Source organism: Halichoerus grypus, chromosome 10 (genome assembly GCF_964656455.1).
Source record: "Halichoerus grypus chromosome 10, mHalGry1.hap1.1, whole genome shotgun sequence".
Taxonomy (NCBI): Eukaryota; Metazoa; Chordata; class Mammalia; order Carnivora; family Phocidae; genus Halichoerus; species Halichoerus grypus.
The window spans coordinates 75,137,886-75,152,900 of record NC_135721.1 but is presented as its reverse complement, the minus strand read 5'-3'; the positions used below and the strand labels follow the sequence as shown (position 1 = coordinate 75,152,900).

The following is a 15,015-nucleotide window of genomic DNA, read 5'->3' as shown; positions in this document are numbered from 1 at the left end:
TAGGCTTTAGATTCGGCTGGGAAATGTTTGTATGGTTGAGATTAGAGTCTGGAGAACAGTGAGTGCTACTGAAGCTGTAGAAAAGGGACAGTGTTTTGGGCAAGGAGAAAAGAAATGGTGGCTTTTCCCCTTGCCCCCACTTTGAATCCGGTTGGGCAGCCCCAAGGTAAGGCCTCTTGGGCATTGTGTTTGATGAGGTATCCAGGAACATGTATCATCTGAAGTCTCAGGTACCTGGGAGGAGGCAGCACCAGAGTTGATTGTCAACTAGAGAGACGCAGAGGTGACATAGGCTGATCTGCTCACTTCCCCTGTGTTTCTTTTAGTGGAGCCAAAGGGTCAGGACTTCAATCCAGGCCTCTTATGAGGGTGCGCTTAAGAGTGGTGCTAACAAGGAGCACGTTTGAGTGGATCGGTGAAGGCAAAAAGACAAAAAAAGACCAAAAAAAAAAAAGCCAGGCCCCTAGGGTCCACGTGGATGGTCTGTGACCTGACTTCTTAAGTGGTGGCATGCGCCAAGTTCTGGGTGGGTGGTGTTCACTTAGGCTTTTGATGGAGAGAGAGCCAGTGGTCGGCTGTGCTTCTGGAGGGGAGAACCTAAGGAGTTCTGGAAGGCTGATTGGTGATCTGGGTTTGAAATGGGGCCCAGAATACCATGGCGCCAAGCAGCGGCCATAGCGCCCTGGCTTTGGCAGGGGTCATAGGCAAGAGGTGATAGTCATAGATAACTTTTATGGAGCCATGACTACGTGCCATGCCGTTTTCCTAGCACTTGACTTGCTGTTGCTCACTGAATCTTGGCAACGGCCCCATGAGGCAGGTACATTTATTATTTTCAGTTTATAGATGATTCCATGGAGCTGCTAGGAGTTAGGTTTTAAACCCATGCAGTAAATCTGGAAAAAGCCCTTGTTGACCATTTTCTAGAACATTTTCATATCTTTTTCTTACTCCCTCTCCTTTTCTCCTTTCTCTGGCTGGCTGTGATTCTGTAATTTTCTGATTCATTCCAGCACAGTTTGCTGCTTTTCTGAAACAAAATATGCTGGTGAGGAAAGCTCTTCCTCCCGGCACCTCCTCCTGTCTCTTTGGTGAGTATTGCTCTTCCTCTCACCTTTTCACGCTCTGCTCTCTGCTTCTCTCCACTTCTCCCTTGTTTTCTTCCCAGTCCTTCCTCTCATTTGTCTCTGGTTTCCTCCTGTTCTTTTCTCTCTTCCTTTTTCTGTCTTCTGATTCCTTTCTTGGCTGACTCCTTTTGCTTACTCCTCCATAGTATTCGCTTTTTCTCCATACTTTGTTTGCGTCTCACGGTTTTTCCTTTTTGGTCTCTTGTGGTTCTTGGCTCTGCTTCTGCTGTGTGTGCCTGTGTCCCATTGCCTGTGAACCTCAGTTTCCTTGTGTGTTTTTCTCCCTGCCTCTGGTTTCCTGCTTCCATCCTGGCCGCTACAAGCACACCAGCCACTGTCAGCATAAAACCTGTGGCTCCTTTCTCTTCCACCCTCCTTCCTATTCTGATTTTAGTCAACGCATTTATCCCCTAAGCGATCCTTCCAGCTGGTTATGCCCTGTGACCCAGGCCAGGACCCCCATTCCTGCCTGCCTTCCTCATATGACTACTGCTTTCCTCCCCATCCTACCCCTGATTGCCTATGCTAAGAAGAGGGCCTGGGGTGGGCTTCTGGTTTTAAAGAGAAGGGAATCTCTGAGAAAGCCTGAAGGATAACTTCAGAGTCCAAGAGGCTTGGCCATGTGCAGGACGAGTCTGTTTGATTCAGCGGAGGGGGGAATCCCATGTGTGAACAGTTGGCCTTTCTCCGTACTAGTACAAATGACCTGGGGACTAGTTATGACATGGGCCACTGTTGCCCTGTTGCTTTTGGGCAGGAGCAGTAAAGTTGTCTTGGCTAAGATGCTCCCCTGCCTAGTAGCTACTCAAAGCCAGCCTCGATTCCTGGCAATAATCCTTCTTGTTGCCTTCATTTGGCCAGCAAACCGTCACCTTTGGTCTCTTAGGACAGAGGAGGACTCTGAGAGCCTTGTGAAATTCTCCCCTTTCGAGAGGACTGGGTAGTATGCTCCTTTACTGCTTCTTTGTGGAATGTTTACTGTTCCCCAGCTCTGTGATACGGGGGTGGACCTGAAACAGGAAAATTAAGACACTGAGTCCAGGAAGCATTGCTTAGATGCACTGTAGTGAGTCCTCTGTTTTTTGGTTGGCCTTTGCTAGGCAGGGTCAGGGTGTCTTCTTTCTTTTTGTTCCCACCAACTCAGAGCCCCCTTCCTTCTAACTCCAGAACAGGGTAAGGGCTGGGGATGGACCCATCCTCTGAGCGGGCAGGGTGGCCTTCTGCCACAGTTGGGACCTGAGTGAGATGGGACTGAAGCATTGGCAGTTGCCTTTGAAGTGTGACTTTGTGTGTGACACACAGTCATGCCCGTGCTGCTGCCGTCAGTGTCTCTCGGGCTTTTTTGGATTATGGAAGACCTTATTTCAGCTCCATCTCTTAGTTCCCATTTCATCAGAACAAACGGAAGAGGCAGAGAAAGAGGATCTTAGGGTCCAGCTGAAGCGCCACCATCCCTCCAGTCCTCTTCCTGGCAGTAAGACCTCCAAGCGACCGAAGATTAAGGTCTCCCTTATCTCCCAAGGAGACCCAGCTGGAGGGCCTTGTCCTCCTTCCCAAGGAGGAGCTCCAGAAGGTGAGTTTTTCTTGGCCTGTTTAAGTAAAACCTGAGCTCTCTCAGACCACATAACATTGCTCTCTTGGTGACTACTTGCTGTACACCTCAGCCTCTACTTGAATGCAAGGTGTGCCTGGAGCAAGGAGGACACGCACGGTAGCACGTGGGGCAAAAGTGGGCAGTGACCTGATCTGAACTAGGATCCGGGAAGCAGAACGAGGATCAGAGGGAGCTGTGGGGTCGCTCAAAGCATCATTGTATTTTGTTCTTTATCAGTTTCAATTAAAGATAAGAAAATATTCCAGGGATGCCTGGCTGGCTCAGTTAGTAGAGCATGACTCTTGATCTCAGGGTTGTGAGTGTTAGCCCCACGTTGGATATAAAGACTACTTAAAAATAAAATTAAAAAATGATAAAATAGGGGCGCCTGGGTGGCTCAGTCGTTAAGCGTCTGCCTTCGGCTCAGGTCATGATCCCAGGGTCCTGGGATCGAGCCCCGCATCGGACTCCCTGCTCCGCGGGAAGCCTGCTTCTCCCTCTCCCTCTCCCACTCCCCCAGCTTGTGTTCCCTCTCTCGCTGTGTCTCTCTCTGTCAAAAAATAAATAAAAATCTTTATTAAAAAAAAAAAAAAAAAAAAAAAAGATAAAATATTCCAGAAAGTTTAAAAAATAGAAGAAAAAAATAACTCTCTACTCTACTATACTTACTCTTTGTTTTTCTTCTTCTTCCAGTCTTTGTCCATAATATTTTACATTTAGCCTGGGCTGTGAAACCCTGAAAAGTAGGGGCCAGGCAGGACTGACCGGTGGCCTTGGGGTTTTCTGTTTTGCAGCTGCAGGAGGGAAGCCCATCACCATGACACTGGGGCAGGCTTCAGCAGGGGCCAAGGAGCTCACAGGGCTTCTCACCACTACCAAGTGAGTCTATTTCTTGGCCTTTCTGGTTCTGTTCCTTTCTTTCTCTTCACCTTTTCTCTGGTCCATTTAGCGCTTTGGAAACCTGGTAGAGTATTCTGTCAGTTTTGGGAATATGACTTCTTTCTGAGTGGGATCTTTGTCTTTTTTTGGGGGGGGGTCAACTCAGAGTTCTTTTTTACTTAAAGTTTGCAAAGCATCTCGTAGCTCTTGCTTCAAGGTTTGAAGTCTTTACTTTAGGCCTGACTTTGAGAAGGACTAGAGGCCAGATTCAGAAGATAGGACAAAGAAATTCTAGGTTCTAGTGTCCACTGCTGGAAGCATTGCTGGGCCCCACTGTGGACCTTCCCTGTGTTGCCAGGGTCTGCTGCCCTCTGACCTTTGGATAATAGAGCTCCTGTCTTTGTCTCCAGGTCAAGTGCTTCTGAAGGGGGCGTCTCAGCCAGCCCAGCCTCCTCAGTGTCCAGCAGCACCACACCCAGTGCCTTGCACACACTCCAGAGCCGTCTGGTGGCCACCTCTCCTGGCAGCTCCCTCCCAGGTATCTGGTAGCCCAGCATTCCCTGCCGCCCAGCAAAGTCTCTTTTGGGCTGCTGCTGGAGGGTGGTCCTGGGAAAGCAGCTGAATCTGGAGGGTGCTCCTCTGAGTTGCGGGCTCTCATAGAGGCTTGACGTGAAGCTGGAATTAGCTTTGAGGTGGGGGAGTTCTTGGTCTCAATATCTACAGTGAGTAAATATCCCAGTCTGCAGGTAGTATCTCTTGTACTGTAAGGAGGAGAAATAGCTGGTGGGAGATGTGTGTATTGTGTTCATTGTGGTGTTTTTGAACACATCTGATTGCAGAAAACTGGAGATTGTGCTGTATTAGCATTAACAAAATGAGGCACCTTCCTGCCTCTGCTTGTTTCTTCACTTTTGCCACCCCACCCTGCATGGGAAGGCTGGTTGCCTGAGCCTAGCCGGCAAGGCTCTGCAGGTGTCCTCCTTCAGGAGGACCTCCCTCTTTGCTTTGTGGGTACTCGACTGTGTGTAGTGAAATGTAAATCAGGTATTTGGAATTCTTTTGGCTTAAGAAGCTGTCCTTTTCTCTGGAAAGGATGGAATTTAGATTTCTGAAAAGTGGGTGGGGTTCAGGCTCTCTTTGGTTTTCCTAAAACTGTCCAAAAAGTAAGATAGGTGGTTTGGAGCAGGTTGAGATATGCAGAGCAAATCCAAGGCAGTGTGTCTAGCATCGTACCTTTCCTCGTGTGGGCATGCAGTGTGCGTGCCCAGGGAGCCCTTCCTGGCATCTTCCCGAGAGCACTGGGAAAGTCCCAGGGAAAGAGCATTGGTATTTTAGCTGGTTGTTGAGGGTGGATGGGTGTGGCTTCTCTTGGGATAAGGAACTGAGCCTGTGCTGACATCTGTTCTGCCCTCTCCTAGGGGCCACACCAGCCAGCAGCCTCCTTCAAGGCCTCAGCTTCAGCTTGCAGGATATCAGCAGCAAGACCTCTGGCCTCCCAGCAAATCCTTCCCCAGGGCCAGCCCCACAGGTGCACATCTGCCGTCCACGGGGCTGGGCAGCTGTGGGGAGGAGGCCTCAGTTTAGTTGGTTTTGGCAGGGCAACTGGGTCTGGAGTCTGGGTCAAGACAGACAGCTTTCTGACGTCACGCCTGGGAGCTACCAAAGGTTAAGGCTCCATGACTTACTGTGTGACCTTGGAGAAGTTTGTTGACCTCTCTCTATCTTTGTTTCCTTATCTGTAAAATTAGGATAATGATAGTATTTCTCTCAAAGGGTTGTTTTGAGTATTAAATAAGATAGTATATGGAAAATGCGTGGAAGAGTACCTTGCATGTAGTAGGTGTGCAGTACATGGTAGCCTTTAATGCTCTGGGCCCTTCACATTTGAACATTGCTTGCTGTTGGGCAATAGCTTCTGATCACCCGGGCTTGTGTGTCCCACAGGCTACCAGTGTGAAGTTGCCCACCCCCATGCAGAGCCTGGGTGCCATCACCACGGGCACCAGCACCATTGTCCGTACCATTCCTGTGGCCACCACTCTCTCCTCCTTGGGTGCCACTCCTGGTGGGAAGCCCACAGCCATCCACCAGCTGCTGACCAATGGGGGCCTCGCTAAGTTGGCAAGCAGCCTCCCTGGCCTGGCTCAGATCTCTAACCAAGCATCAGGTGAGTCTCTCATGACAGCTCTGGGGACTCTTGGATATGGGATCTTTCCCTAGGACCTTCCCATCTCACATGGGCAAGGCTTGTTGTTGAACCCAACTCAACAGGGTCCTGGTATTGACCCTCAAGGATTCAGCTGTGTGGGTCCATCCCCCAGAGAGGTTGGAAGAACACAGCTGTTTCCTGTTTCTTTTAGAATGACTGATAGGGTGGAGCTGACCCAGCTGGGGAGGATACTGAGGTGGGCGGCCGAGGGGGTGGTGTGTGATGTGGAGAAACTCTCTGGGAGGAGAAGGTAGAGGCTGTGACAAACAACCCTCCTTCCCCCTCCCTCTGTCAGGCTTGAAGGTCCCTACTACCATTACTCTGACACTGCGTGGCCAACCGAGCCGAATCACTACACTGAGCCCCATGGGCTCGGGAGCAGCCCCGTCAGAGGAGTCCAGCTCCCAGGCTCTGCCGTCCAGCTCACAGGTGAGTCCGCCTGGGAAAACTGAGGACATAGGCTCCAATATTGGGAAGTTTGGGGCCGGCCCACTGGCTGATTGGAGGAGCCGCCAGTGCCCTGGACTTCAGGCAGACCGCATTCAAATCCAGACCTGGGGCTTTGTAGCTTTGTAACTTTGAGCAAGTCATGGACCTCTTTGAGTTTCCTCTTCCATAGCACTCCCTGGGTTGTCAGGAGGCTTAAATGCGTAACTGTGTTTGCGTGTGTAGCGTTCTCAGTGTTTTAAGTTTTGTTGGCGTTCCCTCTCCATTCGTTTTCTCTTCCCCTTCTCGGCTCCATCAGTCAGAGGTTGTGGTAGAGGCCAGCAAGTTGATTAACACCCTTTATTTGACCAGCTTTCCAGCATTGTGCCATTCCAGCTCTTGGCATTCAGTGCCATCCTTTTAGGACACACTAGGTTTCTGTAGCTCTTACCCACGAAGCCACCACCAGTTCCTTGTAGTCGATCTGATTTCCATTGTGAGCTCTTCACGTAAAACGTTTCTAATCTTAAATGTCGGTCTGAGAGCCACTCAGAGTTCAGAGGTGAAAGAAAAAAATAGTTGGGAGTCCAGTGTGGCGTGTGCTTTCCTTCACTGTGCACTGTTGCAGCCACGGCCTTCTTCGTGGGGACTGCTGTGACTGAAGGCCTGGCCCTGTTCCCGTCACTCCCACCACCCCAGTCCTGCGCGGGAACTGGGGGGCGGGCTCCCAACTGTTCCAGACCATCTTCTGCCTCCTCCTCTTTAGAGGAAAATACTGCAGAGATTGTTACCTGGCATTCATTGGGATCATAGTTAGCCCTCCCTGCCTTTTTTCAGAAAAGTGGAGGTGTTTTTCTTTTATTTTTTTTTCTTATTTTTTTCAATTAGAAGAGTGATTGTGCTTAAATAATTCAAACACTACAGAAATATTGTAATTTAGAAAGTGAAAATTTCCCGTGGTACCACTCCCAGAGATGATATCCACTATTAATAGCTCAATATGCATTCTTCTAGATCTTTCTTCCTATATAAAGTACATTATTTTATTTTACTTTTTTTTTTTTGACAAAAATGGAATCAAAGAATGTGGACTTTTTGTAATTAGCCTTTGTTTACAACGGATGTTGTGACATGTTTCCCCATGGGTTACATAGAGACTTATCTTCTTGTCAGTAGCTGCCTCGTGTTTTGCTGGGTGGATGTATGAAAGGATATTTCACCATCTTCTGTTAGAGAGTTGGGCTGTTTTGTTTTTGATACAGAAAGTAGTGTTTCAGTGAACACCCTTGTTCCTGAGTTTTGTGTGCCTCTGGGGGATTTCTACAGTCCAGAGACCAGTAAGTGGAGGGCACGTGTGTCTGATATCTGTCTGACTGCTGGCTAATTGCCCTTCAGAGCCTCTGCCAGCTTACAGTTCGAGCCATAGCAGTGATCATACCTGTTTGCACATGTCTTTGTCAGCTATGGAAATCAGTGTTTTAAATTTTATTAATTTGATGAGTGAAAAATGAAATTGTTTATTTTTTTTTAAGATTTTATTTATTTGTCAGAGAGAGAGAGCAAGCACAAGCAGGGGGAGCGGCAGGCAGAGGGAGAGAAGCAGGCTCCCTGCTGATCGGGGAGCCCAACACAGGGCTCAATCCCAGGACCCTGGGATCATGACCTGTGCCGAAGGCATACGCTGATTGAGCCACCCAGGCGTCTCAATGGAATTGTGTAAATGTGTATTTTCCTGATTACTTACGAGATTGTATGTCATTTATGAATGGCTCATCATATTCTGTCTCTACTTTGATTTATAGCAGCTTTATACATTCAGATGTTAATCTTTTATTATACAAGTTGTGTATCCTTTACTCCAGTCAACTGCTTATCTTTTTTTCTTCTTTTTTTTCTTTCTATTGAAGTATTAAGGACATTTGTTTCATACATTAAAAATTTATATATAACAAAATCTTCAAATCTTTCCCTTCATAGCTCCAAGGTTCATATTCTTGATGGCTGCACACACTTGGGCCTTTTTTGTCCCCATGACCCATCTGTTCTCATATTAGTTTTATGTAATTGTTTGATAATGTAAATCCTCCAGTTAAGCGAGTGTCAGGTATGTTTCTAGTTTGCTACGATCATCGTTATTCTTTTCATTTTTCCTGATAAATAAGGTGTTGAATTTTGTTCATTGCTCTTTTGGAATCAGATGAGTGAGCATAAACTTTTCTTCTGAATCAGTTAAATGATCAATTATTTTAATTTCCTAATGTCAGATCGTCTAAATTCCAGATTCTGTAGCTTGTTCAATATGTCCTGTTCTCTCTTTTTTTTCATATGACCCAGTTTATTTGAATTGTGCACCCATAGGAAAGACCCTATCAAAAGAGAACAAAACAAAAAAGAGGCCAAGTGTTTCTTGATTTGCTTTTATTTTACTTAGGATCTTGGTCTCTATTAGTGAGATTGGCATATAGTTTTCTTCCCATCCACCCCTGCTTTTGTGTGTGTGTGCTTTCCTTGTCCAGTTGTATAAAGACATTAATTGTATCCTTATAGAATGAGATGGAAGCATTTTTTTTCTCATATTCTAAAACATACATCGCGTATTCTAAAACACACAGCACAGAAATTATGAGTTCCTTGATAGTTTGATGCAAATTATCTATAAAGCCATTTGGGCCTATTTTCAGGCAGTCTTATTAACCTTTGCTGATACTATATTGATGCCCAGCTAGAACGCATATCCCTATCATATGATGATACCTTCCCCCTCAGCCTGCTGCAGCCTGGGGGAACTGGTTCACGTTGAGAAGAGGCTAGATGGAGCTCATTGAGAATCGTTTTACATGGCTAAATTGAAGCACAAAATGAAGATCAAGATCTGACTTCTGACCTGATGGTATTAACTTAAGAGCTTAGTTTTTATCTCAGTAAAATGAGTGTATAATTACTAGGAGGGTTCTAGTGGTGATTCTCTTATTACAGAGAAAGGATGCATTATTAGATTAAGATTTGCTGACTCAAAAGCTTCTAATGGTTACCTCAGTGTTCACACTGCCAGACAGTATGATATCAGTGGGCTATGGGTCTGGCCCTCTGTCTTCAGCCAGCTGTGTGATCCTGGGAAAAATCACCCAACCTCTCTTGGTTTTGGTTTTCTCTTTTTTTTTTTTTTTTTTAAGATTTTATTTATTTATTTGACAGAGAGCGACACAGTGAGAGAGGGAACACAAGCAGAGGGAGTGGGAGAGGGAGAAGCAGGCTTCTCGGCGAGCAGGGAGCCCGATGTGGGGCTCTGTCCCAGGACCCTGGGACCATGACCTGAGCCGAAGGCAGACACTTAACCAACTGAGCCACCTAGGCGCCCCGGTTTTGGTTTTCTTGTCTAGTGAGGAGGTTGGCCTAAGTTAGTGATTATTGTGGTAGGATTGATTAGGGGCTGTCTCAGAATCTCCTCAAGACTTTGGGAAGCTGAACTTTTTATTTTTATTAAGATTTTATTTTTAAGTAATCTCTACACCCAGTGTGGGGCTCGAATTTACAATCCCGAGATCAAGAGTTGCATGCTCTACCAACTGAGCCAGCCAGTCACTTTGGGAAGTTGAATTTTTAAATGTTGAGAAACAGGGGCGCCTGGGTGGCTCAGTCGTTAAGCGTCTGCCTTCGGCTCAGGTCGTGATCCTGGACTCCCTGGATCGAGTCCCGCATCGGGCTCCCTGCTCAGCGGGAAGTCTGCTTCTCTCTCTGCCCCTCACCCGCTCATGCGCTTGCTCTCTCTCTGTGTCTCAAATAAATAAATAAATAAAAATCTTTAAAAAAAAAAAAAAAAAAAAAAATGTTGAGAAACAAACCACCCATTTATGATGTTTATGAGACAATTGGAAATATAAACACAGGGTAATTGCCGATATTAAGGAATTGTTAACTTTTTTATGTGTGATAATGGTGTTTACATTGGAAAAAATAATCCTTTTTTAGTTTTGGGTTACATACTCATGATATTTATGGATAGAATGAAAAAGAAAAAGATTGTAAACACTGACTAGACTTCTCTAAGGTCTATGCAAGTACTTAATTATCTGTTCTGTTTCTGGCACTGATGAATATTTACTGTGTGTTTCTTTTACGGAACTGGACTCTTACGTACTCTTTACAGCTGAAAAGCTGTCAGAGGAAGAGGAGAGACAGAGACTGTGTTGTGTCCTGCATCAATGGACTCGTTGCCTGTGGTCACAGACTCGTTGCCTCCTCTCTGACCCACACTGTGGTCTGCCCAGTCGTCTGCCCAGCCAGGGGGCATCCCTGCAACCCTCACAGGGGCCCCTGGGAGAGCTGACTCACTCACTCAGTTGTATTCCTAATCAGGACAGAGTAATCCTCTGTGCACAGCCTTGCCTTTGGGCAGGGTGAGCAAATGTAGGCAGATCCTTTTAAGTTTTGACTGTCAAACCCTTCTTCGTATCCGCTCTCCTGTGCCTTCCACCTTCCCCTATTTTCTGCATTCTCAGAGACCTCTTAGGAGTTTTCCAAAGGTGAAATCTAGAAAAGTAGGGAAACCCCTGGTGAAAAAAGGCCAACTCTTTCTACCTTGCTTTTTTCTTCCTAAGCTGCAAGGCTCAACGGTTTGTGGCATCCATCCTCCATAACTAAAAAATGAGTAAGACCTAAAAACCTATATTGTCAGAACAGTCATGGAAAACTTCAACTCTGTCACCCTTAACAATTTAGGCTTTCCTTTTCCCTGCATTCTCTTCCTGCAGTTATGCATAATAATAAGAGCTAACCTTTGTAGTTGAACTCCTTATACTCGAGGTACTTAATGCAGATTGTCTCATTTAATCTCACAACATCTCTGGAGAGTAGGGGCTGTCAGTGTGTTTTACAGATGGGGAAAAGGAGGCTCAGAGAGCATTCATCACTTGCCCTATAAAGTGGTAGAGGTGGGTCTCTGACTGCAGAGTCCACATTCTGGTAACCATTTGGCTGCTAGAACACATGCCCTTGTACATCCAGCTTTTTCCCCTATCGAGAATTACTTCTTTGTAATAAAGTCTCAGGAGTTGGGGTGATGGGGTCAGAGGGTTGGGTATGTTAACCTGGCAAAGTTTTAACTCTTGCTCACTCCCTGTCCTGCCATAGCGCCTGCCTCCAGCACCTTGAAGATGCCGAGTGATGTATCTTCTTCACCGGGTTGGTGATGGCTGCCGTGCAGTGAGCCCTGGGCACATGTGCTGTCCTGCTGAGCTGTCCACTTGCCTGAAGACCTCTTAAGATCGCCATTTTTGCCTCCCTGCCACCTGTTTTCAGAATGGGCCTCTGGGTCTCGTGAAACCATTAGACTAGGTGATATGGTACGCCAGCAAGGGGAACGTTGTCCTCTGGCATCTATGGGTCTGGTTCCTGGAATCGCCAGGTTCCTCAGAAGATCTGGCTGTACGTGGATCGGAGGCATTTCTTCTCCAGCATTAACTGTGACTTGACCCAAGTAGCTGTGTTGGACTGCTCACTGCATTTAATAAAGGAGTTCCTTTTGGAAGTCTGTGCTACCCCCATGCCAAGTTGGGAAGGAGACATCCATATGGTCTGGGGCTTATTAGGGAGTTAGGATTGAGAGCCCTTTGCTGAGGCCCCCGGGATCATCCTGGCCCATTGACAGTTTTGCAGTGCCAGAGGGCTGGTTTTGGACATCACTGTTGCTTTCACTGAGCAGCCATGGGACAGCGTGTCCCATGCAACTCCTCCCTCTTAAGAACCACATCAGATAATGGGTAGCCTGCTGAGACCTGGGAACTCCTAAGTTCAAACCCATGATAGGGTAAAGAGGACTGGGCTGTCATCTTTCATTCCCTCTGGCCACTGTAGATGGCGGGAAGCAGCTGTTGCCAGGAGGTGAAAGCTGGCCCCTTTCTTTTTTTCATCCTGCTTCGGGCAGTTCCCGTATCCAGAAAATCCAGAAAGGCCAAAGAAGAGGAATGGAACAAATGAAGTGGTTTGAAGGATGTTCCAGTAAGTCCTGTGGAGAAAATGATTGGGGCATGAAGCTTTGCACCTATTACCTAAGGAACTGTTGATTCAACATGGAGATGAGAAGAATTTGCCAAGTCACAGGGGAGAAAGCCCAGCCCCTGAAATGTCCATCTCCAGTGTGTGGAGGTGAAACAGGGATAACCAGCTAAGTTAACATCTTGGCCGTTCCAGGACGCTTAGGCATCAAGATGATGAAGGCCATGCTTTAGTGTTTCTATTTCTATTCCATGCAACTTCTTGTCTTCTTGCTTAGAATTGGGAAGGTTATTGGCATTGACTCTTACTGTGCGGGCTCTTGGTACCAGCCTGAGCTCTGGAGAAGTGATCACTGAAGATGGAGCTCTGAGCCTGCCCTTACGTCCTCACAATACTTGTGTGCCAAGGTAGTTTTAGATTTGACGTCATACCTGCCCTCCAGATCATGTCCCTGCCCTTCCATGCTCTAGAATGTTTCCTGCCAAGGTGACAATAAATAGAGCAACCCAGAGGTGATGCTGACTCTGTTCAGTGTCTGTAGGCAGGAGGGTGCACAGCATGCTGTGGCTGTGGTCCAGGGTCTTGACCCATGGTGCAGCATATATCCAAACCAGGCTACCTGTCTTTAGTCCAGGAGCCTCACCTGCCAGTCTGACTGGCAGCCAGGAGGGAGTACCTAGTGTGTAGGAGTCTGAAACAAGGCCGAAAGGGGTGCTGTGGGCAGAGAGGGGGGCATGTGTGATATGTAAGAGAGAGTATCTTGAACACCAGGCCCTCCCTCCCTGACCTCCTGCAGAGCTGGTCTCAGCAGTGATGTGCACAAAATTAGGCTTCGTTCTCGAATTAGCTGGTAGGTAACTGCTTTTGGAAATTGATTTAGTAAGTTTGAGGAAGATACGAAATCTGAAAGAGGCATCCATAGGTCAGGGGTTTGGTAACTTTACAGGTAGGATTATACACCAATAGACCCGAGGACAGTAAGACTGTGTGAGACTATATGAAGCTTTTAGGAATCATTGAGGACAGGCAGGGGGTCCTGAACAACCCACTCATGACTTAGGAGTACAGCTTAGACAGTGCTGGAATGGTTGCTCCTGAAAGATGCTGGCCCAGTGTATGCTGGGGCCAAAGGAAAAACTAATGCATCGTCCTGTGTTTGTGCAAACCCTAGTATGCTTCCCAAGGATAACTTTCTGAGGCTTGGGTTGTACACCTTGAAGAAAGCCAAACCTGAAAAGGGGAGTTGTGAGAACACGGACTCTTTCTCACCTTGGAGGGACAGGCTAAAGGGGGAGGTGGTTGAAGTCCATAGAGTCATGTTCTTCAACTCCACACTTCTGCACCTGCTCTTCTCGAAATGCGAAAGGAAGCTTTCCTCTACTTATCACGTATCAGACCTGGAGTCCATAACCTCAGAAGGCAATACTACCGGCTGAGAATGTAGAAAGATCAAGAAGGCTTTAGCTAAATTCTTGACATTCAACATGACAGGTGCATGTTGATGCCCTATGGAAGATGTCCTTGTGCTTTAAGAGGTCACTGACAGAGGAAGATCTACCTGTTCTGGGCCCTACAACCAGAATAGTCTTGGGCTGGGTGGGTTATAAAGCCGAGCCACTGTCACGGTTCTGTTCTTACGTTAGCTGTAAAAACAATTAAAAAAATACAACTTTGGATTTCTTCAGCTTGTTTTAAACTGACTTCTCTTGTTTATTCTGATAGCCACTCGGTGAAGTGGCACAGGAAATAAAAGCTAAGATACTGTTGTAATGCCAGTGATCATCTTGCTGGTGCCATGAGGTGGATACTGTAATTCCCTCTTTACAGGCGAGGAAACGGAGGCACTGAGAAGTCAAACAGGGAAGTGGCAGAGGTAGGACCAGAACCAGGCAGTCTGCTGCCACTGTCCGTTCTCTGCATTGTGCTGGGGTTCTGAGATGGGACACGGGAGTGGACATTAGCCCAGGAGGTGAGATGAAAGCCTTCATGAGACCCTTCCCCGTTCACTTCCCAGCGAGCCTGAAGTGATTGCTGCAGCCCTGGTGGGGCTCGTGGCTGGGCCTGTGTCAGTAGGCGGGGTCCCTTGCCCTTGGTCCTGAGAGGTAGAAATCCCTTGCACATCCTGTACTGTTTCTACCTGCTCCGATAAATAAAGACTTAGAGATGAAGGAATTCCAACGTCCAGATTATTTGTGAACTTGTATCCACGAGGATCTTCCTTCCTGTCCTTGAATTCCAGGTCCCTCCATTTAGCATTGGGACCCTTTATGGGTAGAAGTCATAGTTCTGGTAGACTACTTGGAGTATCCTAGTGCATGTGAGCTCATCTAGATACCATCCTTTGGAGAGACCGGGTGCATTCTTTCCCTTCCAACTCTGGTTTCACTGACTTGGGGGGAGTCAGATGAGGTGAGAGATGAAGGTTAGATTGTTCAAATGATAACGGTCTTAAATTTCAGGAGTATAGGAATGTGGTCATAGCAAAACACACTGCAGAAACATTTTCATTACCTTTTTATCTCTCTAAAGCATGTTTTTGTCAGGATCAATGGATGCAAGAAGCAGAAACCATTCACCACCACCATTAGTTCTAAAGGCCTCATATTCTTTTTCTTTTTTTATTTATTAGAGAGAGTGAGCACAGGGGGAAGGGCAGAGGGAGAGAGAGAAGCCGACTCCCTGCTGAGCAGGAGCCCGATTCAGGACTCCTGAGCGAAAAGCAGACGCTTAACCAACTGAGCCACCCAGGTGTCTGGCATCATACTTTTTCAATAGACATTCTTAAC

General features: G+C 47.0%; 1 protein-coding gene across 10 annotated transcripts in view; it reads left to right on the top strand.

The window, feature by feature from the left end:
• The window catches only part of KANSL3 (KAT8 regulatory NSL complex subunit 3), a 40,474-nt gene extending 26,561 nt beyond the window's left edge, over window positions 1–13,913 (top strand). For 7 of the 10 annotated variants that reach the window (XR_013441862.1, XR_013441863.1, XR_013441865.1 and 4 more), the window contains 9 exons: window positions 1,014–1,091; window positions 2,509–2,700; window positions 3,516–3,600; window positions 4,011–4,138; window positions 5,019–5,128; window positions 5,545–5,767; window positions 6,105–6,238; window positions 9,002–9,125; window positions 11,366–13,913. Coding sequence is in view for 2 of the 10 variants with exons in the window: in XM_036073717.2 (XP_035929610.1) it covers window positions 1,014–1,091; window positions 2,509–2,700; window positions 3,516–3,600; window positions 4,011–4,138; window positions 5,019–5,128; window positions 5,545–5,767; window positions 6,105–6,238; window positions 11,366–11,386 (971 nt within the window). In the remaining 8 variants the exon portion in view is untranslated. The remainder of the gene's footprint in view (window positions 1–1,013; window positions 1,092–2,508; window positions 2,701–3,515; window positions 3,601–4,010; window positions 4,139–5,018; window positions 5,129–5,544; window positions 5,768–6,104; window positions 6,239–9,001; window positions 9,126–11,365) is intronic. The other 3 variants (XR_013441864.1, XM_036073717.2, XM_036073719.2) reach the window with 3 other exon arrangements.
• The last annotated feature ends 1,102 nt before the right edge of the window (window positions 13,914–15,015 follow it).